Source organism: Monodon monoceros, unplaced genomic scaffold, assembly GCF_005190385.1.
Source record: "Monodon monoceros isolate NGI ecotype Baffin Bay Population unplaced genomic scaffold, NGI_Narwhal_1 Super_Scaffold_3, whole genome shotgun sequence".
Lineage (NCBI taxonomy): Eukaryota > Metazoa > Chordata > Mammalia > Artiodactyla > Monodontidae > Monodon > Monodon monoceros.
The window spans coordinates 29,478,229-29,504,066 of record NW_021703780.1 but is presented as its reverse complement, the minus strand read 5'-3'; the positions used below and the strand labels follow the sequence as shown (position 1 = coordinate 29,504,066).

General features: G+C 40.7%; 1 protein-coding gene across 1 annotated transcript in view; it reads right to left on the bottom strand.

Moving 5' to 3' along the window:
* RCAN2 (regulator of calcineurin 2) overlaps nt 1-25,838 on the bottom strand; it is a 258,886-nt gene that overhangs the window by 207,598 nt on the left and 25,450 nt on the right. The window contains exon 2 of the mRNA XM_029242529.1: nt 5,665-5,891. Within this exon, the coding sequence (XP_029098362.1) occupies nt 5,665-5,889 (225 nt within the window). The 5' untranslated portion in view covers nt 5,890-5,891. The remainder of the gene's footprint in view (nt 1-5,664; nt 5,892-25,838) is intronic.

The window sequence follows — 25,838 nt, the reverse complement described above, 5'->3', positions numbered from 1 at the left end:
TGTGTAGGCAGGACACAAGACAAGGAAAAGACCTACAATAACAAACCCAAAACAATTAAGAAAATGGTAATAAGAACATACATTTCGATAATTACCTTACATGTAAATGGATTAAATGCTCCAACCAAGAGACATAGACTGGCTGAATGGAAACAAAACAAGATCTGTATATATGCTGTCTACAAGAGACCCACTTCAGACCTAGGGACACATACAGACTGAAAGTGAGGTGATGGAAAAAGATATTCCATGCAAATGAAAATCAAAAGAAACATGGATTAGCAATTCTCATATAAGACAAAATAAACTTTAAAATAAAGACTATTACAAGAGACAAAGAAGAACACTACATAATGATCAAGGGATCAATCCAAGAAGAAGATATAACAATGGTAAATGTTTATGCACCCAACATAGGAGCACCTCAATACATAAGGCAAATACTAACAGCCAAGAAAGGGGGAATTGACAGTAATTCAATCATAGTAGGGGACTTTAACACCCCACTTTCACCAATGGACACATCATCCAAAATGAAAATAAATAAGGAAACACAAGCTTTAAATGACACATTAAACAAGATGGACTTAATTGATATTTATAGGACATTCCATCCAAAAACAACAGAATACACTTTCTTCTCAAGTGCTCATGGAACATTCTCTGGGAGAGATCATATCTTGGGTCACAAATCAAGCCTTGGTAAATTTAAGAAAATTTAAATTGTATCAAGTATCTTTTCCGACCACAATGCTATGAGACTAGATATCAATTACAGGAAAAAATCTATAAAAAATAAAAACACATGGAGGCTAAACAATACTCTACTTAATAACCAAGAGATCACTGAAGAAATCAAAGAGGATATCAGAAAATACCCAGAAACAAATTACAATGAAAGCACGACAACCCAAACCTATGGGATGCAGCAAAAGCAGTTCTAAGAGGGAAGTTTACAGCAATACAATCCTTCCTCAAGAAACAAGAAACATCTCAAATAAACAACCTAACCATACACCTAAAGCAATTAGAGAAGAACAATAAATCTGCAAAGTTGGCAGAAGGAAACAAATCATAAAGATCAGATCAGAAATAAATGAAAAAGAAATGAAGGAAACGATAGCAAAGATCACTAAAACTAAAACGTGGTTCTTTGAGAAGATAAACAAAATTGATAAACCATTAGCCAGACTCATCAAGAAAAAAAGGGAGAGGCTCAAATCAACAGAATTAGAAATGAAAAAGGAGAAGTAACAACTGACACGGCAGAAATACGAAGGATCATGAGAGATTACTACAAGCAACTCTATGCCAATAAAATGGACAACCTGGAAGAAATGGACAAATTCTTCGAAAAGCACAACCTTCCAAGACTGAACCAGGAAGAAGTAGAAAATATGAACAGACCAATCACAAGCACTGAAATTAAAACTGTGATTAAAAATCTTCCAACAAACAGAAGCCCAGAATCAGATGGCTTCACAGGCGAATTCTATCAAACATTTAGAGAAGAGCTAACACCTATCCTTCTCAAACTCTTCCAAAATATAGCAAAGGGGGGAACACTCCCAAACTCATTCTACGAGGCCACCATCACCCTAGGTACCAAAACCAGACAAAGATGTCACAAGGAAAGAAAACCAGAGGCCAACATCACTGATCAACATAGATGCAAAAATCCTCAACAAAAAACTGGCAAACAGAATCCAGCAGCACATTAAAAGGATCATACACCATGATCAAGTGGGGTTTATCCCAGGAATGCAAGGATTTTTCAATATATGCAAGTCAATCAATGTGATACACCATATTAACAAATTGAAGGCGAAAAACCATAGGATCATCTCAATAGATGCAGAGGAAGCTTTTGACAAAATTCAACACCCATTTGTGATAAAAACCCTCCAGAAAAGTAGGCATACAGGGAACCTACCTCAACATAATAAAGGCCATATATAACAAACCCACAGCCAACATCATTCTCAATGGTGAAAAACTGAAACCATTTCCTCTAAGATCAGGAAGAAGACACGGTTCTCCACTCTCACCACTATTATTCAACATAGTTTTGGAAGTTTTAGCCGCAGCAATCAGAGAAGAAAAAGAAATAAAAGGAATCCAAATTGGAAAAGAAGAAGTAGAGCTGTCACTGTTTGCAGATGACATGCTACTATACATAGAGAATCATAAAGATGTTACCAGAAAACTACTAGAGCTAATCAATGAATTTGGTATAGTAGCAGGTACAAAATTAATGCACAGAAATCTCTTGCATTCCCATACACTAATGATGAAAAATCTGAAAGAGAAATTAAGGAAACACTCTCATTTACCATTGCAACAAAAAGAATAAAATACCTAGGAATAAGCCTACCTGAGGAGACAAAAGACCTGTATGCAGAAAACTATAAGACACTGATGAAAGAAATTAAAGATGATACAGACAGATGGAGAGATATACCATGTTCTTGGACTGGAAGAATCAATATTGTGAAAATGACTATACTACCCAAAGCAGTGTACAGATTCAATGCAATCCCTATCAAACTACCAATGGCATTTTTCACAGAACTAGAACAAAAAATTTCACAATTTGTATAGAAACTCAAAAGACCCCAAATAGCCAAAGCAATCTTGAGAAGGAAACATGCAGCTGGAGGAATCAGGCTCCCTGACTTCAGACTATACTACAAAGCTACAGTAATCAAGACAGTATGGTACTGGCACAAAAACAGAAATATAGATCACTGGAACAGGATAGAAAGCCCAGAGATAAACCCATGCATGCACGTATGGTCATCTTATTTTTGATAAATGAGGCAAGTATATACAATGGAGAAAAGACAGCCTCTTCACTAAGTGATGCTGGGAAAACTGGACAGGTACATGTAAAAGAATGAAATTAGAACACTCCCTAACACCATACACAAAAATAAACTCAAAATGGATTAAAGACCTATATGTAAGGCCAGACACTATAAAACTCTTAGAGGAAAACATAAGCAGAACACTCTATGACATAAATCACAGCAAGATCCTTTTTGATCCACCTCCTAGAGAAATGGAAATAAAGACAAAAATAAACAAATGGGACCTAATGAAACTTAAAAGTTTGCACTGCAAAGGAAACCTTAAACAAGACCAAAAGACAACCCTCAGAATGGGAGAAAATATTTGCAAATGAAGCAACTGACAAAGGATTAATCTCCAAAATTTACAAGCAGCTCATGCAGCTCAATATCAAAAAAACAAACAACCCAATCCAAAAATGGGCAGAAGACCTCAATAGACATTTCTCCAAAAAAGACTACAGATAGCTAACAAACACATGAAAGGATGCTCAACATCACAAATCATTAGAGAAATGCAAATCAAAACTACAATGAGGTATCACCTCACACCAGTCACAATGGCCATCATCAAAAAATCTACAAACAATAAATGCTGGGGAGAGTGTGGAGAAAAGGGAACCCTCTTGCACTGTTGGTGGTATGTAAATTGATACAGCCACTATGGAGAACAGTAGGGAGGTTCCTTAAAAAATTAAAAATAGAACTACCATATGACCCAACAATCCCACTTCAATATGCCAAGATTCCCAACAATCTCGGCATATACCCCGAGAAAACCATAATTCAACAAGAGTCATGTACCACAATGTTCACTGCAGCTCTATTTACAATAGCCAGGACATGGAAGCAACCTAAGTGTCCATCAACAGATGAATGGATAAACAAGATGTAGCACATATATACAATGGAATATTACTCAGCCATAAAAAGAAACGAAAATGAGTTATTTGTAGTGAGGTGGATGGACCTAGAGTCTGTCATACAGAGTGAATTAAGTCAGAAAGAGAAAAACAAATACTGTATGCTAACACATAGATATGGAATCTAAAAAAAAAAAAAATTGTACTGAAGAACCTAGGTGCAGGACAGGAATAAAGACACAGACATAGAGAATGGACTTGAGGACATGGCGGCGGCACGGGTAAGCTGGGACAAAGTGAGAGAGTGGCATGGGCTTTTATATACTACCTAATGTAAACTAGATAGCTAGTGGGAAGCCGCCGCATAGCACAGGGAGATCAGTTTGGTGCTTTGTGACCCCCTAGAGGGGTGGGATAGGGAGGGTGGGAGGGAGATGCAAGAGGGAGGAGATATGGGGATATATGTATACGTATAGCCGATTCACTTTGTTATAAAGCAGAATCTAACATACCACTGTAAAACAATTATACTCCAATAAAGATGTTAAAGTAAAAAAAACTCTAAGGAAAATCCTTCTAATTGTTGATATTTAAATAGATGAGAGAACAAGAAAACACGGAACTTTGTTTCATAGTTAACATCAGGTAGATTTCAGGGGAAATGACGTGCTCTGAATAAATTATAATCTGTGTTAAACCCTGGTGATAATCCAAGAGCAAAATTCCCAGTTTCCTTCCAAAAGGCTATGTGTCACTTTCTTACTTCAAATAGCCTGCTGATGATAGCTCTGGAGGTTCTAATCACATATAATTCCTTGGACTTCAAATTATTTTTAGCCCATCATTTCAACTGTTCAACTCCAAAATAATATTATTATAAAACTACCTTTATATGGCTTGAAATAATTCCTAATCCTCTGGGCTATCAAGATTGCTTACAAAACCAATAAAATTCAGAACAAAGACTTCCAGTAATTGTGTTCAGGCAACAGAGTTTGGACTTCAGCAGTTGGCAAAAACAGTCCAAGTTTGTGAAACAGCGATCATAAATCCTACTCTTAATCTCACACAGAGCCATACTTTAATGTAGAAAAAAAAAGGCTCTTTCCCCCAAAAAATGTTGGCTATGTTTTACAACGTAGCCTAGTAATAGATTTTACAATTAGAAATCCACATCCACAAGGGAAGGTTTGATCCATTTAGACTCTGTTGTTAAAACGTCAGAGAAATCCGAAGTAAACTTTCGCAAGACCTCAAAAAGGAATATTTACTCTGATGGCCAAGAATGCTTCCACTAAATCAAGCTGACTCTTAAAATGGAAGCTTCATATTCTGGAAAATGCTTGTACATAGACAACCTCATTCCCTAATTATTTCAAATCAAGGAGTTAAGCATTTTCACACAAATTCTTACAACACACCCAAAACAATTCTACCCGCTTGAGCAAAGCAAGTCTCATATGGCCAACCAATTTACCTTTCTAATAAGTGCTGCAGGACTTGGGGCCCAATTTAAGAAACTATTGTTAGAACAGTCATCAAACTGCAGGAAGAGTAAGGGGGAAAGAGAGCTTGTGCTGCGTAGGGCAAGGCAAATTAAGCTTTGGGCAGAATAGGGGAAAATAAAAATTTTTTTTTTTTTTAACAACATCTGCTTCCTAGCCCAAGGGGTATTCCCTGCAATCACTATTCCCAACACCATTGTTAGACAGACCTCTGAGTGGCAGACATCGAGATCTGATTCAACACAGTCTCCCATACAATCTTGTTGTGAGTACCTCCAATGTCAACTGACAATAGAACAGGCTTTTCTGCTCTTGCTATGCATGCCAAGAAAAGTGCCAAGTAAACATTTTCAAAAACTTCCAAACATTAACCACAAAGAAGCAATGGAAATATTGGGGGGATAATGCCACATCTCCCCCTGTTTCAGGAGCAGAAAGGCTTCTTACCTTGCTCTCATCCCCTTCAAACACCGACTGGTGGACGTTGCATGCAAACAGTGAGTTTGGGAGGTCCGTGAAGTCCGTGATTGCTTGAAAGGCCTCCTCCGTGAAACACTGAGTCACAGCCCAGTCTCTGTCTATGCAGCAGAGCAGGAAGAGTCCTCCATCTTCCGGGATGTGCCCCTGCTGCCCCAGGCTCCTCGTCCCAATGAAATAAGAGTCTCCCCTCATTCCTGAGGATACAGAGACGGATGCATGTTAGAGTAGGATTCGATTCCTTAAAGCTTGGTTGGAAGGTCGCAGTTCTGGAGTGTCTGGGGCAGAGAGGGGAGTGTGATTAGGAAGAGAAGCAGGGGCTGTTAGAAGGGGGAAGACCCAGCAAGTTCACATTTTCCCCTTGATCTCTGAGTTACAACTTCCCACACAGCTCTGCTTCTGGGCAAGAATCCAGTCCCAGCTATGGACAAAAAAAAACCCCACTTGGGCAGGACTGGAGTTGGAGGCCAGGGGCTCCAGCCTAGCTGTTCAGTGTTTACTAGACTGGGAACCTCAGTTCTCTGAGCCTTGCTTCCTTAAGAGAATCAAATGGATTCAGACAAAAATGCACATAGGAAAGTGCTTTGATAAGTTACATGATGAATTATCGACCATTACTGCTAATGCTTATCACTTCTTGAGTTCCAGGAATGATTCTAAATGATTTGTGTGCCTTAACTGACCTATCAAATCTCCATCTATGTGGTTGGTACCAATATTATCCCCATTTTACGGAGGGGAAAAACTAAGGAACAAAGCAATTAAGTAACTTTGACAGGGTCCATGACAAAATGGCAGGACTAGGATTCAAACTCAGGGAGTTTGGCACGAAAGTCTGCTCTCCTATACCACGGAAATGAAGCAGATCAAAATTACTGCAAGTCTATATTTAAGGAAGTACAACCTATTTCATCACCACCTGAATCCTGATTAGGGTAACTCTAATAGTTAATCATCTATCCAAATGAGGACACACACACACCCTCTTCTGCCTGGGGTCATTACTCTAATTTGTGAACTCTGGATCTTAAAAAATCACTACTGTCTTGGCTGATCCAAGGTATACAGATTCCCCACCCTCAGAGTCCCCAATGTGAAGCTTTCCAGTATTAATCTCATCTACCTGTGTTCCATGATTCTATTCTTTCATTACCCCTTACATTCAAAATTCTACCCAACTGCAGCCAGTTGGAGACTTTTTCCAATTTTTGATACTGGTACATAATTCAATAGATTTCATCAGCATACTTCAACATACTTCAACATACTTCATACTTCAACATACTTCAACAACAGTCAATGTCTGTATTTTTCCTTTGTATCTATTTTCATGTTTATCATACTCTTCTGTTCAAAGATCAGTGATTAAAGTCCCAGAAGGTGAAATAACTTGCCCACGGGTACCCAGATAAGACTGCCTGGCAATTACCATGTGGCTGCTGGATCATCCTCTGTTTCCCCTAATCCCAGCAATGCAGAACCTCAGGGTAAAAGACAGAAAGGCAGTACCGCAAAGTGTCACTCTGCCCTCGCCAAGTTTAGGTAAGAGGTAAATTCTAGATCCCCACACAAGTATGGGTTTCTATTATATCCCTCTCGAACTCTGAATGCAGTCTTGTGATGAGTTTGTTTCTTCATTTTTCCTAGAAACAAAGCCTAAATGGCATCCTGATAAACAGTATTTGATGGCAATATAAATGATGCATTACATAGAAAATCTTAGGCCTGGTTGGGTACAGGAGCCAAAAATGAAAGAATCTGAAATAATAACTAAAAAATTAGATCACTACAATTGTGGAAAATAAAAATGTCATTCTATATAAAATATAATAGAACCATTCCTGTATTCTAAAGTTCTCAAAACTCCAATTAATGCAACATTTTCTGTACTTAAATCAATAAAATATGTATTTTAAATAAAAATACGGTACATGGTTTAAGCTTTATTTTTTTCCATAATGAATTCAAAATATATGAACATTTTTATTTTTTATTTAAAAAAATTTTTTTATTATTATTTTTTGCCCACACTGCACAGCTTGTGAGATCTTAGTTTCCTGACCAGGGACTGAACCCAGGCCCTTGGCAGTGAAAGTGCAGAGTCCTAACCACTGGAGGAATTCCCTATGAATATTTTTAATTAGAAGAAAAAACTTCAATGAAATAATTAAAAGTATTTATTTCCCTTCATATTCATTTACACTGTTGCTTCAGATATTTTAGCATAATATGCATAATGACTATCACATTATTATTAGAGTATTAATTATTTTAAGAGTAAAAATAATTACTAAGAACATTAAGACACTTTTACAGGTGACCCTTGAACAACGTGGGGGTCAGGGGCACCAAGAGACCACGCGGTTGAAAATTCAAGTATAACTTTAGAGTCGGCCCTCCTTATATAGGGTTCCACATCTGTGGATTCAACCGACCTCAGATCCTGTAGAACGTACTCAGTGAAAAAATTCTGTGTATAAGTGGACCTGCACAGTTCAAACCCATCTTGTTCAAGGGTCCGGTGTATTTTCATCAATGGATTATAGGAAAACCTTCTGATAATAAAGTTACAATCATCCAGTATCATGAAATATAGGTATTGTCAATTTTGATTTCATTTTGAATCCTGTCCTTCTTAGATAACATTTTTAAAATTAATCAGAATGGATCCCATAATGTTCTTAAACGGGTCTGACACTGTTTCAATTATTCTTTTTTTCAAAGAGAATTAAAATCCATTGCTGAACAAATTAATTAAATAGACCAAATATTAAGCCTCACTCAGGACTCATTTTAATCTACCCAAATAGCCTTAACTTCTGTTCTAAGCTGTAACAATACGATTACCTCTGTAAGACTTTATTTTAAGCTCATTACTTTCAGTCAAGATTTAAAAGGTGAATGCATTTTTGGCAAACAACTTATTCTACTTACATGGAGAAATACTTTAGAAGTCAGAGCGTCGAACAAAGAAACCCTGGTTTCTCTTCCCAGTTCCACTGCTGACTCACCTCATAATTTGGAGAAATCTATTGATCATTCTGTGACTCCGTTTATGTTTGTAAAACAGGAACAAAAAACCCTATCTGCCTCCCTCGGCTAAGTAGGAAGAGGCAGAGGAATGAAATAGGGATGAAAAAAGTGATCAAAATCAGTGTTAATCACTCGTAAAAAGGATATGTACTCGGAAACACTATAAAAGCACATCATTAGGATCATCTCAGAGCAAGACTATTATGCTCTGGTATAACCACTAACCTTCAGTAAACCCACACAAACAGACAGAAAGGGAAATGCTGAAGATGAAAGGAATTCTAGCAACAACTGCCTACATAGCTTAAGGAGATTTACTTATGTTGTCATTATTTCTAAATCTGAGGTTGGTCATCCAAAAGAGAACAGCTGCTTTCAGCTCAAAAGGCAACTCTTCCAGGAGGGCTCCCCGACCTCCCCCAGGACCCATGAATTTAGCATCCTTTCTTTGCAGTCCCTGAGTACCAGCCTAGCCCTCGCACAGTTCATTCTACGCTCCGACTACTGTATCTCCAACCAGAATGGTATTTCTTGAGAGCAGAGACTGAGCTGCCTTCGTCCAAGGTATCTTCAGCCTGGTACATCTAGAAAGCCCTCAAAATATTTGACTGAGTTAATGAATTATGTAAAAAGGGGTCACTGTCAGGAAAAAACAGACCAGCAAGTGAGTTACAATGATCGACTTAAAATATATACTCTAAAAATGTTATTTATTTCAAATGTATACACTAATAATAAAAATCAACCCACTCATTTCAGATTTAATTTTAAAAATGAAAGATAACAAGAACCACTCAAAGGATTCCTTTAGCTAAAAGTAAAAATTTGTGGAGTATAACTAAGATAGCATGTATGTTTTTCTGATTATATGAGTTCACTGAAGAAAAAACTGGAAAAATCAGAAAGGTATAAAAAAAGAAAAGAAAACCATAATCCTGCTATCCAGAAAACTCCGTTAACATTTTGGCATATTTAGTTCCAGCGTTTTTTTTTCATGCATAATTCTGAAACAAAATTGGGAGCTTGCTGTTTAGTATCCCACACTGATACAGCCAAGAGCAAGGTCCCTGTATCATTACATATTCTTTGAAACATTAATTTTAATAGCCACATAGAATCCCAGTGTATAGATCTGTCATAATTTATTTAACTATTCTTCTGTTGTTTGACATTTAGAAAGTATATATTTCCATCATTACATTCATCTGGCAAAGAAAAACCTCCATCCACTTTTAAAATATAAAGTCTCCCCAGGGAGAACCTCAAAATTTCTTGAGATGAAGAGAAGAGACATTTACATGAAATATTGGAAAGAGCCCCAGGGGCCTACTTGGGTTCTGGTCCTTCTGTAAGTTGCATGTTTTCTGAGCTGTGGTTCCCATGTTAGCAAAATGGAGAAAGACTGCGGTCTTGTCTACTGCGAATACCAAGCGAAAGGAAGCAAGTGAATGTCTTTTGAAGGCTCCAAAATAATACATGAATTAAAGCCACTTATTACTATGTACAGGCTTGTCAAGATCAGAGGAATCTGGCACTACGGAGGTGGTTGCCATCTACCACTAATAAGGCTGTAAACAAGTTTCAGACTTCAGTGAATGTCCATGATGTAAGCTCATGTCACTAAAATGAGACCAAGTAGGGATGCCCCTGAATATTTGGTATGGGTCTGGTTGGAGAGCCAATAGAAAGGAAAGTTATTTATAGGGCAAAAGAGAGTCATTAAAAAACAAAAAACATTGCCCCTCCCCCAACACCACCAAGAGCAAAAATAACTGTTTATTTAAATATTACAAGTAGGTGGCAATGAGAATATAAATGATTGAATTGGACTCCTTTTCATGGAAGAGGAAGCCTGGAGAGAGGAAGCTTCTCAACTGTTTCATTACTTGGCTATAATGTGAAAATGTTTTCATCCAAGATCCTCAGAAGACCCAACAGAACTTATTAAATAAACATTAGAAGACCTAAAATGAAGACAGTATGGTTCCTACCACGAAGACTAGCCACTTGACACTTAAAGATGCCTGAGCAGCATCAAAGAAGTAGCAACTGAATAAATATTTGTGGCATAAGTGAATATATTCTCTCCCCCTCAATAAAATTAGATGATCTAGACATTACTGGGTTTCTACACAAGGAATTAATCTTTCCAAAACTCCCACTTTTCACTCCTAACAACATTTTTTTTGATATGGTACAAATCCAGGGAAAGGGAACTCAAAGAGACATCTGATTCTGTCGGATACCATTATTGTCACAGTGTTAACTATATGCATGAGATTTAGATTTCTGAATTGCAGAATCCTAAAAAATACGACCTTTCTAGGAATGGGGTGTAGCTCGTGAGAATGGGGAGCCATGCATTTTGCCCATGGGAGTTCTGATCTAGACAATCTTAAACTAGATATAGAAGGAGAGGGAAATCACAAATAAGCCCACGAGAACAGCAGAGAGCCATGGTAGGAAAAATAAAATTGTAAGTATCCATGGAGATGCTCATACTAGCTTCACTGTCAAGTAAAATCACCCCATTAATAGTGTGATGTGTGATCTATGAAAAAGGCAAATGGCACCTTGGAAGGGGTGGTGTGATGATAATCTTGAGTCCCCTGAACATGCAGAGACTAACACGGCTGATTCTGAGTACCACCTAGAACAGAAAAACTGGAATTTTTTTCCTAAGGAAACTACCCCATCTTATTGAGGGGTCAAAATTCATGTCATCTAAGAAACAGGGGCATTGGGTAGACACAGCATAGGGAAGCACAGGCAAGAATTCTTGAGTGAAACCACAGTTGCCTTCCAACTCTGAAAGAAGAAATACTTTTCGTGTGTGGCACTAAGAAAGCAGAAGTCAACCAGGGAAAAATAATTCAGTTTAATAAAAGGAGCCATGGATCTTTTAACAATTCGGGTTAAAACAGAAATGTCTTGCCTCGTGTCTAAGTGAGCAACTTGTCCCAGTGACAGCCAATGAATAAGCTCCACAGAGCAGGTGATATCGATCTTGTGGGATGTCACCTAGGGAATCCAAGGACCAGGGAGATGGCTGGCTGACATTTATTTTTAAGGTCCCTTCTCACCTTGATATTTTTATCTTTCCATGACTGGAAGAAAATACACAAGAAAAGAGACATCTGTTTATCTCTGGGCTTAAAGGTGCTCAAGAAAGGGGAACTTATATATAACCTTTAACAAAAGCATTCATTCTCCAGGGTTGAAACTTTTATCTGATGCTCATAACAAACCTGCCTATATTTTTTGTCTTCTAGGTTATTCAAACTAGAAAGCAGGAGGCGGCCGAAGCCGCGACAGTCGTCCGGACGGCGGGCCGGATACATCAGAAATACATCTACACGTGGAACAACTCCTACAGAACACCTACTGAACGCTGGCAGAAGACCTCAGACCTCCCAAAAGGCAAGAAACTCCCCACGTACCTGGAGGGGATTAAGAGCGCTGCTTAAAGGAGCTCCAGAGACGGCCGCGAGCCGTGGCTAAAAGCGCGGACCCCAGAGACGGGCATGAGACGCTAAGGCTGCTGCTTCCGCCACCAAGAAGCCTGTGTGTAAGCACAGGTTACTATCCACACCTCCCTTCCGGGGAGCCTGTGCAGCCCGCCACTGCCAGGGTCCCGGGATCCAGGGACTACTTCCCCGGGAGGCCGCACGGCGCGCCTCAGACTCGTGCAACGTCACGGCGGCCTCTGCCGCCGCAGGCCCGCCCCGCCCTCCGTGCCCCTCCCTCCCTCCGGCCTGAGCCTGCGACCTACACGCAGAGGCGGGGCCCAATCCAAAGCTGAGCCCCGGGAGCTGTGCGAACAAAGAAGAGAAAGGGAAATCTCTCCCAGCAGCCTCAGGAGCAGCGGATTAAAGCTCCACAATCAACTCGATGTACCCTGCAGCTGTGGAATACCTGAGTAGACAACGAATCATCCCAAATTGAGGAGGTGGACTTTAAGAGCAAGATTTATGATTTTTTCCCCTTTTCCTCTTTTTGTGAGTGTGTATGTGTATGCTTCTGTGTGAGATTTTGTCTGTATAGCTTTGCTTCCACCATTTGTCCTAGGGTTCTATCCGTCCGTTTTTTTGTGGTTTTTTTTTTTAATTTTTTTCTTAATAATTATTTTTTATTTTAATAACTTTATTATATTTTACCTTACTTTATTTTATTTTACTTTATCTTCTTTCTTTCCTTCTTTTTTCCTTCCTTCCCTCCTTCCTTCCTTCCTTCCTCCCTCCCTCCTTTCTTTGTTTCTTTCTTTCTACTCCTACTAATTCTTTCTTTCTACTTTTTCTCCCTTTTATTCTGAGTCGTGTGGATGAAAGCCTCTTGGTGCTGCAGCCAGGGGTCAGTGCTCTGCCTCTGAGGTGGGAGAGCCAACTTCAGGACACTGGTCCACAAGAGACCTCCCAGCTCCACATAACAACAAATGGCGAAAATCTCCCAGAGATCTCCATCTCAACACCAACACCCAGCTTCACTCAATGACCAGCAAGCTACAGTGCTGGACATCCTATGCCAAACAACTAGCAAGACAGGAACACAACCCCACCCATTAGCAGAGAGGCTGCCTAAAATCATAATAAGCCCAAAGACACCCCAAAACACACCACCAGATGTAGACCTGCCCACCAGAAAGACAAGATCCAGCCTCATCCACCAGGACACAGGCACTAGTCTCCTCCACCAGGAAGCCTACACAACCCACTGAACCAACCTTAGCCACTGGGGAGAGACACCAAAAACAACGGGAACTACAAACCTGCAGCCTGCAAAAAGGAGACCCCAAACACAGTAAGATAAGCAAAATGAGAAGACAGAAAAACACACAGCAGATGAAGGAGCAAGATAAAAGCCCACCAGACCTAACAAATGAAGAGGAAATAGGCAGTCTACCTGAAAAAGAATTCAGAATAATGATAGTAAAGATGATCCAAAATTGTGGAAATAGACAAAATGCAAGAGGGCTTCATGGTGGCGCAGTGGTTGAGAGTCCGCCTGCAGATGCAGGGGACACGGGTTTGTGCCCCAGTCCGGGAAGATCCCCCATGCCGTGGAGCAGCTGGGCCTGTGGGCCATGGCCACTGAACCTGCACGTCCAGAGCCTGTGCTCCACAAGGGGAGAGGCCACAACAGTGAGAGGCCCATGTACCGCAAAACAAAAACAAAATGCAAGAAACATTTAACAAGGACATAGAAGAACTAAAGATGAAACAAACAACGATGAACAACACAATAAATGAAATTAAAAATACTCTAGATGGGATCAAGAGCAGAATAAATGAGATAGAAGAACAGATAAGTGACCTGGAAGATAAAATAGTGGAAATAACTACTGCAGAGCAGAATAAAGAAAAAAGAATGAAAAGAAATGAGGACAATCTCAGAGACCTCTGGGACAACATTAAATGCACCAACATTCAAATTATAGGGGTTCCAGAAAAAGAAGAGAAAAAGAAGGGGACTGAGAAAATATTTGAAGAGATTATAGTTGAAAACTTCCCTAATATGGGAAAGGAAATAGTTAATCAAGTCCAGGAAGCACAGAGAGTCCCATACAGGATAAATCGAAGGAGAAATATGCCAAGACACATATTAATCAAACGGTCAAAAATTAAATACAAAGAAAACATATTAAAAGCAGCAAGGGAAAAACAACAAATAACACACAAGGGAATCCCCATAAGGTTAACAACTGATCTTTCAACTGAAACTCTGCAAGCCAGAAGGGACTGGCAGGACATATTTAAAGTGATGAAGAAGAAAAACCTGCAACCAAGATTACTCTACCCAGCAAGGATCTCATTCAGATTTGACGGAGAAGCTAAAACCTTTACAGACAAGCAAAAACTGAGAGAGTTCAGCACCACCAAACCAGCTTTACAACAAATGCTAAAGGAACTTCTCTAGGCAAGAAACACAAGAGAAGGAAAAGACCTACAATAATGAACCCAAAACAATTAAGAAAATGGGAATAGGAACATACATATCGATAATTACCTTAAATGTAAATGGACTAAATGCTCCCACCAAAAGACACAGATTGGCTGAATGGATACAAAAACAAGACCCATATATATGCTGTCTACAAGAGACCCACACAGACTGAAAGTAAGGGGATGGAAAAAGATATTCCATACAAATGGAAACCAAAAGAAAGCTGGAGTAGCAATTCTCGTATCAGACAAAATAGACTTTAAAATAAAGACTATTAGAAGAGACAAAGGAGGACACTACATAATGATCAAGGGATCAATCCAAGAAGAAGATATAACAATTGTAAATATTTATGCACCCAACATAGGAGCACCTCAATACATAAGGCAAATACTAACAGCCATAAAAGGGGAAATTGACAGTAACACATTCATAGTAGGGGACTTTAACACCCCACTTTCACCAATGGACAGATCATCCAAAATGAAAATAAATAAGGAAACACAAGCTTTAAATGACACATTAAACAAGATGGACTTAATTGATATTTATAGGACATTCCATCCAAAAACAACATAATACACATTTTTCTCAAGTGCTCATGGAACATTCTCCAGGATAGATCATACCTTGGGTCACAAATCAAGCCTTGGTAAATTTAAGAAAATTTAAATTGTATCAAGTATCTTTTCCGACCACAACGCTATGAGACTAGATATCAATTACAGGAAAAGATCTGTAAAAAGTACAAACACATGGAGGCTAAACAATACACTACTTAATAACGAAGTGATCACTGAAGAAATCAAAGAGGAAATAAAAACATACCTAGAAACAAATGACAATGGAGACACGACGACCCAAAACCTATGGGATGCAGCAAAAGCAGTTCTAAGAGGGAAGTTTATAGCAATACAATACTACCTTAAGAAACAGGAAACATCTCGAATAAACAACCTAACCTTGCACCTAAAGCAATTAGAGAAAGAAGTACAAAAAAACCCTCAAAGTTAGCAGAAGGAAAGAAATCATAAAAATCAGATCAGAAATAAATGAAAAAGAAATGAAAGAAACGATAACAAAGATCAATAAAACTAACAGCTAGTTCTTTGAGAAGATAAACAAAATTGATAAACCATTAGCCAGATTCATCAAGAAAAAAAGGGAGAAGACTCAAATCAATAGAATTAGAAATGAAAAAGGAGAAGTAACAACTGACACTGCAGAAATACAAAAGATCATGAGAGATTAGTACAAGCAACTCTGTGCTAATAAAATGGACAACCTGGAAGAAATGGACAAATTCTTAGAAATGCACAACCTTCCAAGACTGAACCAGGAAGAAGTAGAAAATATGAACAGACCAATCACAAGCACTGAAATTAAAACTGTGATTAAAAATCTTCCAACAAACAGAAGCCCAGAATCAGATGGCTTCACAGGCGAATTCTATCAAACATTTAGAGAAGAGCTAATACCTCTCCTTCTCAAACTCTTCCAAAATATAGCAGAGGAAGGAACACTCCCAAACTCATTCTGCGAGGCCACCATCACCCTGATAACAAAACCAGACAAGGATGTCACAAAGAAAGAAAACTACAGGCCAATATCACTGATGAACATAGATGCAAAAATCCTCAACAAAATACTAGCAAACAGAATCCAACAGCATATTAAAAGGATCATACACCATGATCAAGTGGAGTTTATTCCAGGAATGCAAGGATTCTTCAATATATGCAAATCAATCAATGTGATACACCATATTAACAAATTGAAGGAGAAGAACCATATGATCATCTCAATAGATGCAGAGAAAGCTTTCGATAAAATTCAACACCCATTTATGATAAAAACCCTGCAGAAAGTAGGCATAGAGGGAACTTTCCTCAACATAATAAAGGCCATATAGGACAAACCCACAGCCGACATTGTCCTCAATGGTGAAAAACTGAAAGCATTTCCACTAAGATCAGGAACAAGACAAGGTCGCCCACTCTCATCACTCTTATTCAACATACTTCTGGAAGTTATAGCCACAGCAATCAGAGAAGAAAAGGAAATAAAAGGAATCCAAATCTGCAAAGAAGAAGTAAAGCTGTCACTGTTTGCAGATGACATGATACTATACATAGAGAATCCTAAAGATGCTACCAGAAAACTACTAGAGCTAATCAATGAATTTGGTAAAGTAGCAGGATACATAATTAATGCACAGAATTCTCTGGCATTCCTATACACTAATGATGAAAAATCTGAAAGTGAAATCAAGAAAACACTCCCATTTACCATTGCAACAAAAAGAATAAAATATCTAGGAATAAACCTACCTAAGGAGACAAAAGACCAGTATGCAGAAAATTATAAGACACTGATGAAAGAAATTAAAGATGATACAAATAGATGGAGAGATATACCATGTTCTTGGATTGGAAGAATCAACATTGTGAAAATGACTCTACTACCCAAAGCAATCTACAGATTCAATGCAATCCCTATCAAACTACCACTGCCATTTTTCACAGAACTAGAACAAAAAAATTCACAATTTGTATGGAAACACAAAAGACCCCGAATAGCCAAAGCAATCTTGAAAACGAAAAACGGAGCTGGAGGAATCAGGCTCCCTGACTTCAGACTATACTACAAAGCTACAGTAATCAAGACAGTATGGGGCTTCCCTGGTGGCGCAGTGGTTGAGAGTCCGCCTGCAGATGCAGGGGACACAGGTTCGTGCCCCGGTCCAGGAAGATCCCATATGCCGCGGAGTGGCTGGGCCCCTAAGCCATGGCCGCTGAGCCTGCGCGTCCGGAGCCTGTGCTCCGCAACGGGAGAGCCCACAACAGTGAGAGGCCTGCGTACCTCCAAAAAAGAAGGACAGTATGATACTGGCACAAAAACAGAAAGATAGATCAATGGAACAGGATAGAAAGCCTAGAGATAAACCCACACACATATGGTCACCTTATATTTGATAAAGGAGGCAGGAATGTACAGTGGAGAAAGACAGCCTCTTCAATAAGTGGTGCTGGGAAAACTGGACAGGTAAAAGTATGAGATTAGATCACTCCCTAACACCATACACAAAAATGAGCTCAAAATGGATTAAAGACCTAAATGTAAGGACAGACACTATAAAACTCTTAGAGGAAAACATAGGCAGAACACTCTATGACATAAATCACAGCAAGATCCTTTTTGACCCACCTCCTAGAGAAATGGAAATAAAAACAAAAATAAACAAATGGGACCTAATGAAACTTCAAAGCTTTTGCACAGCAAAGGAAACCTTAAACAAGTCCAAAAGACAACCCTCAGAATGGGAGAAAATATATGCAAATGAAACAACTGACAAAGGATTAATCTCCAAAATTTGTAAGCAGCTCATGCAGCTAAATAACAAAAAAACAAACAACCCAATCCAAAAATGGGCAGAAGACCTAAATAGACATTTCTCCAAAGAAGATATACAGACTGCCAACAAACACATGAAAGAATGCTCAACATCATTAATCATTAGAGAAATGCAAATCAAAACTACAATGAGATATCGTCTCACACCAGTCAGAATGGCCATCATCAAAAAATCTAGAAACAATAAATGCTGGAGAGGGTGTGGAGAAAAGAGAACACTCTTGCACTGCTGGTGGGAATGTTAATCGTTGGTACAGCCACTATGGAGAACAGTATGGAGGTTCCTTAAAAAACTACAAATAGAACTACCATATGACCCAGCAATCCCACTACTGGGCATATACCCTGAGAAAACCATAATTCAAAAAGAGTCATGTACCAAAATGTTCATTGCAGCTCTGTTTACAATAGCCAGGACATGGAAGCAACCTAAGTGTCCATTGAAAGATGAATGGATAAAGAAGATGTGGCACATATATACAATGGAATATTACTCAGCCATAAAAAGAAACGAAATTGAGCTATTTGTAATGAGGTGGATAGACCTAAAGTCTGTCATACAGAGTGAAGTAAGTCAGAAAGAGAAAGACAAATACCGTATGCTAACACATATATATGGAATTTAAGAAAAAAAAATGTCATGAAGAACCTAGAGGTAAGACAGAAATAAAGACACAGACCTACTAGAGAATGGACTTGAGGATATGGGGAGGTGGAAGGGTAAGCTGTGACAAAGCGAGAGAGAGGCATGGACATATACACACTACCAAATGTAAGGTAGATAGCTAGTGAGAAGCAGCCACATAGCACAGGGAGATCAGCTCGGTGCTTTGTGACCGCCCGGAAGGGTGGGATAGGGAGGGTGGGAGGGAGGGAGATGCAAGAGGGAAGAGATATGGGAACATATGTATATGTATAACTGATTCACTTTGTTATAAAGCAGAAACTAACACACCATTGTAAAGCAATTATACTGTAATAAAGATGTAAAAAAAAAAAAAACTAGAAAGCAAGAATTTTTAAACATAGGAAATAATGATCTACAAAGGAAGAAACCTGAGTAGGACATACTCCAAAAGCAACTTAAGTTTGAGTTTATTTTTCCTTAGACAAAACAATATTAAAGATTCGACTCATCTGCTTTTTAAATTAAGAACAAGAATGTAAAACTTTTTGCAACAAGGGCAACAAATAGGAAAAAGTGTGCCTTGATTCCATGTTATAGCCAGCTGAGGAGGATAAATAAGGAAACAGGATAAATGGAAATGATTAAGGAATAATTCCTTCTGACTTTAAATTCAGTTTTCATTGAAAAACAAGTAAATGGATTAGGGGAGATGTGTTAGTTTGGAAGAAGTTAAAGGTGACCATGTCAGCTTGAATATTAATGATCAAAACTAAGAATGCAATGTTGCATTAATAAGTAGTAGAAAGAAATGCCTATAGCTATTTTTAAATTGAATATAAGGGTAAATAAATCCAATGCAATTTTTTTTAAAGAATAGAAACCTCAACTTATAAGTTTTACAGTGTTTAAAACCCCTTTAGCTCTAAAATTATTCTTCAACGATACCTGGGGCAAAGTAAGCTGATTAGAAAAAAAATTATGTGAATAATGATAATCATTTTACAATTAAATCATATCAGCTTCCAGTTTGGGTCTGGCCTTATGGATGAGGTCCTTTTGTCGCCTAGCTAGACGCTCTTCGGGATAAGCCAGGCCTTTTCCTCATTTTGCCCAACTTATAGGGAGACTGAAGTATAATATTAGCAACATCAAACTATCCCAGCCATCCTGGGATACAAAGGAGAGACATGATATTCTTAGGCTGTGCTCCAGAGAAACCCATTAGAGCTCTTTTTGAAATATAATGGAGCCTATTTAATTCAGCCACAGAATTTTCACACCCGCTGCGCTGTGTGAACCTCCTGCTATTCTTGATACCATTTGGGATCAGTCTTGAAAGGACCAAGAGGACGCAGTGTTCAACTTGTGGTTTTTCAAAAGAAATTATCCACATTTCTCGCGCATAGCTCCCTTCAGGACACCTTCTGGGACCACTGTTCCACTGGAAGCTCCCACAGAACAATAATTCAATTAATTCAATTCCCCAAGGAAGCAGCTTCTTATACATTTTTATGAAGTTAAAAAAAAAAAAAAAGCAAGCTGCTGCCACCATCTCCTTTTGTATTGGATTCTACAGCAGGATCCAGGACTATAGACTCACCCATCATAACATCTTTACACCTGTAGGGTTTTAATGCCCATGGTCTCCCTGGAAGATTTGCAAATCCTGTATATTCTTCCAACTGAAAAAATAAAAAGGGAAGGAAGACCCTCACATCTACACAGGGTCAGATGGGACAGGTAGTTAGGGCCTTTGTAGTCCATTTCCACAGCCCTAACTGACAACATCCAGAAAATGGGTTCCAAACAGGCTTCCTGCAAGGGTAGAGAGTCAGAGGGAGGAAACATCACCTTTTATGAAGGGTATGAAGGTGAGAAAGTTGCTCTTAAAGATAGGAAAATCTGCTTCTACAAAGAATAACCTACAATAAACCAGAGCTTTATTCAACAAAACAAACAAGAACTATTGAAGCCCTCACCCAAAAGAGAAGAGCTTCAGTCATTGTATTAGTCAAGGTCCCAGCAGGAAACAGATGGCATGCTCAAGTCGGAGAATCTGAAAAGAGTTTAATAATGGAACTGTTGACAAAGGTGTGGGCAGGCTCTAGGGAAACCACAAAAGAGAATGCAAAAGCCTGGGCTAGCGCCATCCCTAGACCAGAAGAGCTGAGAAAAGGGGAGAGGTTTCCAGAACCGGGACACAGAGGGTTGAGTGGAAAAGGCCCCCACTCAGGTTGAGGGATACAGCCCATCCTCAGTGCCACCACAGAGAGGGTGCCAGGGGAGTTAATATCCCCACCTTACTCTCTTTCTCTGATCTGCTGGCACCTTGCATTGGCCAAACCCAACTGGGAACCAGAGGGCAAGGGAGCTGGGATGTGGAATATATGGGTCAGCCCCTGGGGCACAGAATGAAGAGGGATGGACAGAGGCTCTCTGGGACCAAGTGAAGAAATCAAGCACCGTCTTCATAATTGGGTGGTAGCCTAGAAATGTGATAGGTTAATTTCAGTGGAACTCAATCTAAAAATGTATAATGTCACAGATTCACCATTTCTTTTTTTTTTTTTTTTTTTGTGGTACGCGGCCCTCTCACTGTTGTGGCCTCTCCCGTTGCAGAGCACAGGCTCCGGACGCGCAGGCTCAGCGGCCATGGCTCACGGGCCCAGCCGCTCCGTGGCATGTGGGATCTTCCCGGACCGGGGCACGAACCCGTGTCCCCTGCATCGGCAGGCAGACTCTCAACCACTGCACCACCAGGGAAGCCCACAGATTCACCATTTCTGACTGCCTTTTTCTTTTTCTTAAGAACAAAAAGATGGAAAGGGGAATGAGCAACTCTGTTTCAGGACCGATGCCTGCACCACTGTGGAAGGGGTATTTCTGAGCCCAGGAAGTAGGCAGAAGTCCACCCTCTCATCATGGCTGTAAGATGAAGTTTAAAAGAAAGCCCCAAGTCTCCAGAGAAGCCAAGTAATTATATGCAAAATAACTTCACCGGAGAGGATGACACTTCTAAAGGGAGCAGCGAGGCAGGTGAGGGTTGCTATGGTAGCCAAAGTAAGATGTAATCTTTCCCCTTCTGCTGTCAGAGGGGACTTAGGGGGCTGGGGCGAAGGGGCAGAGAGTAAGAGAGGCTGCACCTTTGAGGAAAATCCAGCCAAGAAGGGTCTGGGTTATTCAGATATTCTATTAAGGAAGGAAAGCCAGACTGGAAAGCTGCCAGAGGACAGGTGGGTTGCGGAGGGCTTGTCAGAACTCATTAGGAGGCCAAGAAGGCTGGCGACACTCTCTCTAATAAGATTAGCAGATAATAATCAGCTCGACTGTAAGGTCTTTTTAATGCAAATATAAAGGAACTAGGAAGAGAAAGATGAATATCACTATCTCAGTCCCCAGCATAGCCTAGGCGACTTTTTTTCTCAAATACAGCTAAATGTTCAGGTTACTTCCACATTAAAAATCTTCCATAACTCCCTAAGATCTAGTAAGTTCAATAAAAAGAGTTCTTCCACCCAGCAAACCTGGACACCCACAGGAAGATGACGGTCTTCCTGTCCAGGTGTATCTTACTCTCTTGTGGGTGTGAGAAAAGAGTCCTGAGTCTCAGCATCAGTCTCCACTTCTGTCAATAAGGACAATAATAATAACAACAGCAGCAACAGCAACTAGGAAGGGCTTCCTTTGTTCTGAGGGCTTTATCTATATCAAACGTATGGACAGCTGTGTGGTCCTGTGTGGTCCACTGACTCAAGCTTTCCTCGCTTCTAAGCCTTTGTGTTGGTCCCCAGCCCCTCCTATCGACATCTTGCTCATCCTGAAAGCCACACCTGGGGCCACCGCCTTCACACCCCACTCTGAGCCCCACCTGCACAAGAAGAGATCACCCCCTCACTAACCCAATCATTCTGTGTCTGACCTCTCACAACACTTACTTTGCTGTGCCTCTTGTGAAATAGAATTCATATTTCATGGCAACACAAGAAACATTGAAACATAAAAAATTCTTCTCTGCCCTTTGGTCTCCCCTCTCCCCCCAACTGTGCATTGTGTACCTGCACTTGGCATCGACCAAACCTCTCCATTGGCAGGAATACGTGCTCAACCATAAAGAGCAACATTCTCCTCGCATCAGCAAGACAACTCCTTAAAGATGACATTCCTTCTTGATCTTATAAGGGGTCACATGACCCACCACCATGACGCTTAGACCTGGATGATGTAAACTGTCAATAATACATCATTTGATGTACAGCCCTCTGTCTCAAAAACTTATAGAACTGGGCTTCCCTGGTGGCGCAGTGGTTGAGAGTCTGCCTGCCGATGCAGGGGACACAGGTTCGTGCCCCGGTCCGGGAAGATCCCACATGCCGTGGAGCAGCTGGGCCCGTGAGCCATGGCCGCTGAGCCTGCGCGTCTGGAGCCTGTGCTCCGCAACGGGAGAGGCCACAACGGTGAGAGGCCCGCGTACCGCAAAAAAAAACAAAACAAAAAACAAACAAAAAAACAAACTTATAGAACTGTTCCTTGACTTCTAATGGGCAGAACAGTTCTCAGAGCTTTCTGTGATGCTCTTCCTGGGTTATAATCCTCAAATTCAGCTCGAATAAAATTTTCCACTTCTTTCTTAGAGCAACGGATTAACTTTTCATCAATACTCTCCTTGTACTTTTCTTATTCTTATCCTCCACTTCCTGTTGGGGTCAGGGGCTCTGTGTCCTCCACCTGGATAACCCCTGTCACTGCTAAATAAGATCTTTACCCCTAGAAGGTAACCTCTGGCATTTCTTGAATTGAATGGATTTCAGGAGTCCTGCCTTCGACTCTCGGCTTCCCAGTATACTTGCTGTCTTTGGGCAAGTTACTTAATCTCTCTGTGTTCAGGGTCATCACCTCTGAAGTAGGGATAACAGGAGTGTTTACGCCTTAGAGTACTGTTTTGAGGATTTAACAGCTAACACAATAGGGCATTTAGGACAATGGGACACACAGGCAGTGCTCAACAAATGTAACTATTATCAGTATTGGCCATCTTAGTTCTTTCACGTGACATAGGATCTCGTCCCCTCTTTCCTGGAGTCATCAGTCTTTTCACACCTAGAGAGGCAGCGAGCAAAGTGTAGACTTTGGAGTTGGTCTGTTGGGTCTGGCACCAGCAATTCCTAGCTGTGTGACCTTGGACATGCTACTGAACATGTCTGGGCAGTGTATGCAACAAGGGGGCCATCCTGGTACTGACTTCATAGGGTTGTTATATGGATTGAAGGAACTCTAAAGACAGACGAACCCAGATTCTAATGCCAGCAATCCAGTCCCAGTGCTGGGTGACCATGGTGGGGAAGACTGGGCTGGCAGCTGAGGCCTGGAGCCTAGGGCTGAATCCTCCTTCCACCACCATTTTCCATTTTCCTTGGTGATTTTAGGCAAGTTAGTTTCACTCACAGAGCTTCAGTTTCCAAAGCTACAAATCAGGATGATGGAGAGGCTCAAATGAGATTATCATGGGCCCCGATTGGTCCAGAGTCCTGCAGCTCAGGAGATGTTAGCATTTGCTGACACTGACGCTGACTGGCGTTTGTTAATCTCACGGTCATCCCACCTCTTTATCTCTTCGTCTAGTCTCAGATAACTGTTTACATTCCAAGCAAGGCATATTTTGTGGTAGGCGCGGGGTTTGACATAACTTCAGGACCAAGACTAAGAACTTTCCTTCAGTTTCTCAGCCCATGAACTTGGCTTCCTAACCCATGTTCCCTGCTTGAGACTTAAATCTTACTTGCCATTCTCTTTGCTTTGAGTGCCATTTTCCAACTTGGATAAAAATGCCATCAAGTGCTTAACCAGAGGCTCCGGGGTCCTTCCCAGGAAGGCCCCTCCCCCCACTGACCCCCACCACCACCAGTAAAGCACCCTCCACCCAGGGAGGGCCACCTAACGTCTCCTTTCTGCTTCTGGTCTACACATGTGTTGTTATTGACAACATTTGGCAAAGCGAACCCATTTACTGATGTTTTTACATTTCCTCCCATATGGTGAGCATCCCTGCTTCTGCCTGTAATAGCCTGCACCCAGCACGGCTCCTGGTCCATGGCACTGGCAAGACGAAAGCGATGTAACATCACTACCTCTACCCAGAACCACTGCGATTCTCCCTCATTCTCAACCTCTCTCTCTCTCTCTCTCTCTCTCTCTCTTCCCGTCTCTCTGTCCCTCTCTCTCTCTCCTAATAGATGTTGCAGAGCCCTGTTCATCCTTCATTGCCACTTTCTCAACTGAGTAACTTCCTGAGTCTCAGACTTTCATTGGTCTCCTGCTGTGTTAAATCCAGAAGGATGAGGGTTCTCACTCTCCCTTTTCAGTGCTGGTGCAATTCACCAGTTCACTCTTGATCTGAAAGTAAGTCACTGCCCTGATGGCTTCAAGTCACTTTTTAAATCCTTCCCTTCTTTTTATATGCTTTGGCTGAAGATGTTTTCTTTCTCTCCCTCCCTTCCTTCCTTTCTCCCTGCATCCCTCTCTCTCTTCCTCCCTCTCTCTCCCTCTCTCCCTCCTTCAAGCTTACAATCACAATATCTGTTAGGTCCCTAAAGGAGCAAATGCGGATTGGACGTGTGCCTGGGAACTGGAGCACACCTCCTCCTCTCTAGATGGAGCTGCCTGCCCGCAGCCGGCTCAACCAAGGTGCCCGACTGAGAAGCTGACCCAGGCTGAGCAGTTTTGCTCCACACTGTCAGAAAGTCACAATTCCGGATGATCCATAATTAGTTCCTCACTTCTGGTGCCATGTGTTGTTTACCAGAAAGAGCTGACCCAGATTCTAGCTTCAAAAAAACAAGCTGAAACCTTTATTAAAGTCCTTCCTGGCTGGCTGCAATTGGGATCAGTTGCTTGGAAGGGCCAACTCACCCCATCTCTCCATCGCCTTCCAACAACTGATCAGGGGCCAGGCCCACGAGGATAGAACCTGGTTGGTAGGAAGATTTCTGGGGAACACTTCCAGAGGGCTGAGGGAGAGAGACTTGGGGAACACCTCCAGAGGGTTGAGGGAGAAAGAATTGGGGAACATCTCCAGAGGGCTGAGAGAGAGAGACTTGGGGAACACCTCCAGAGGGCTGAGGGAGAGAGACTT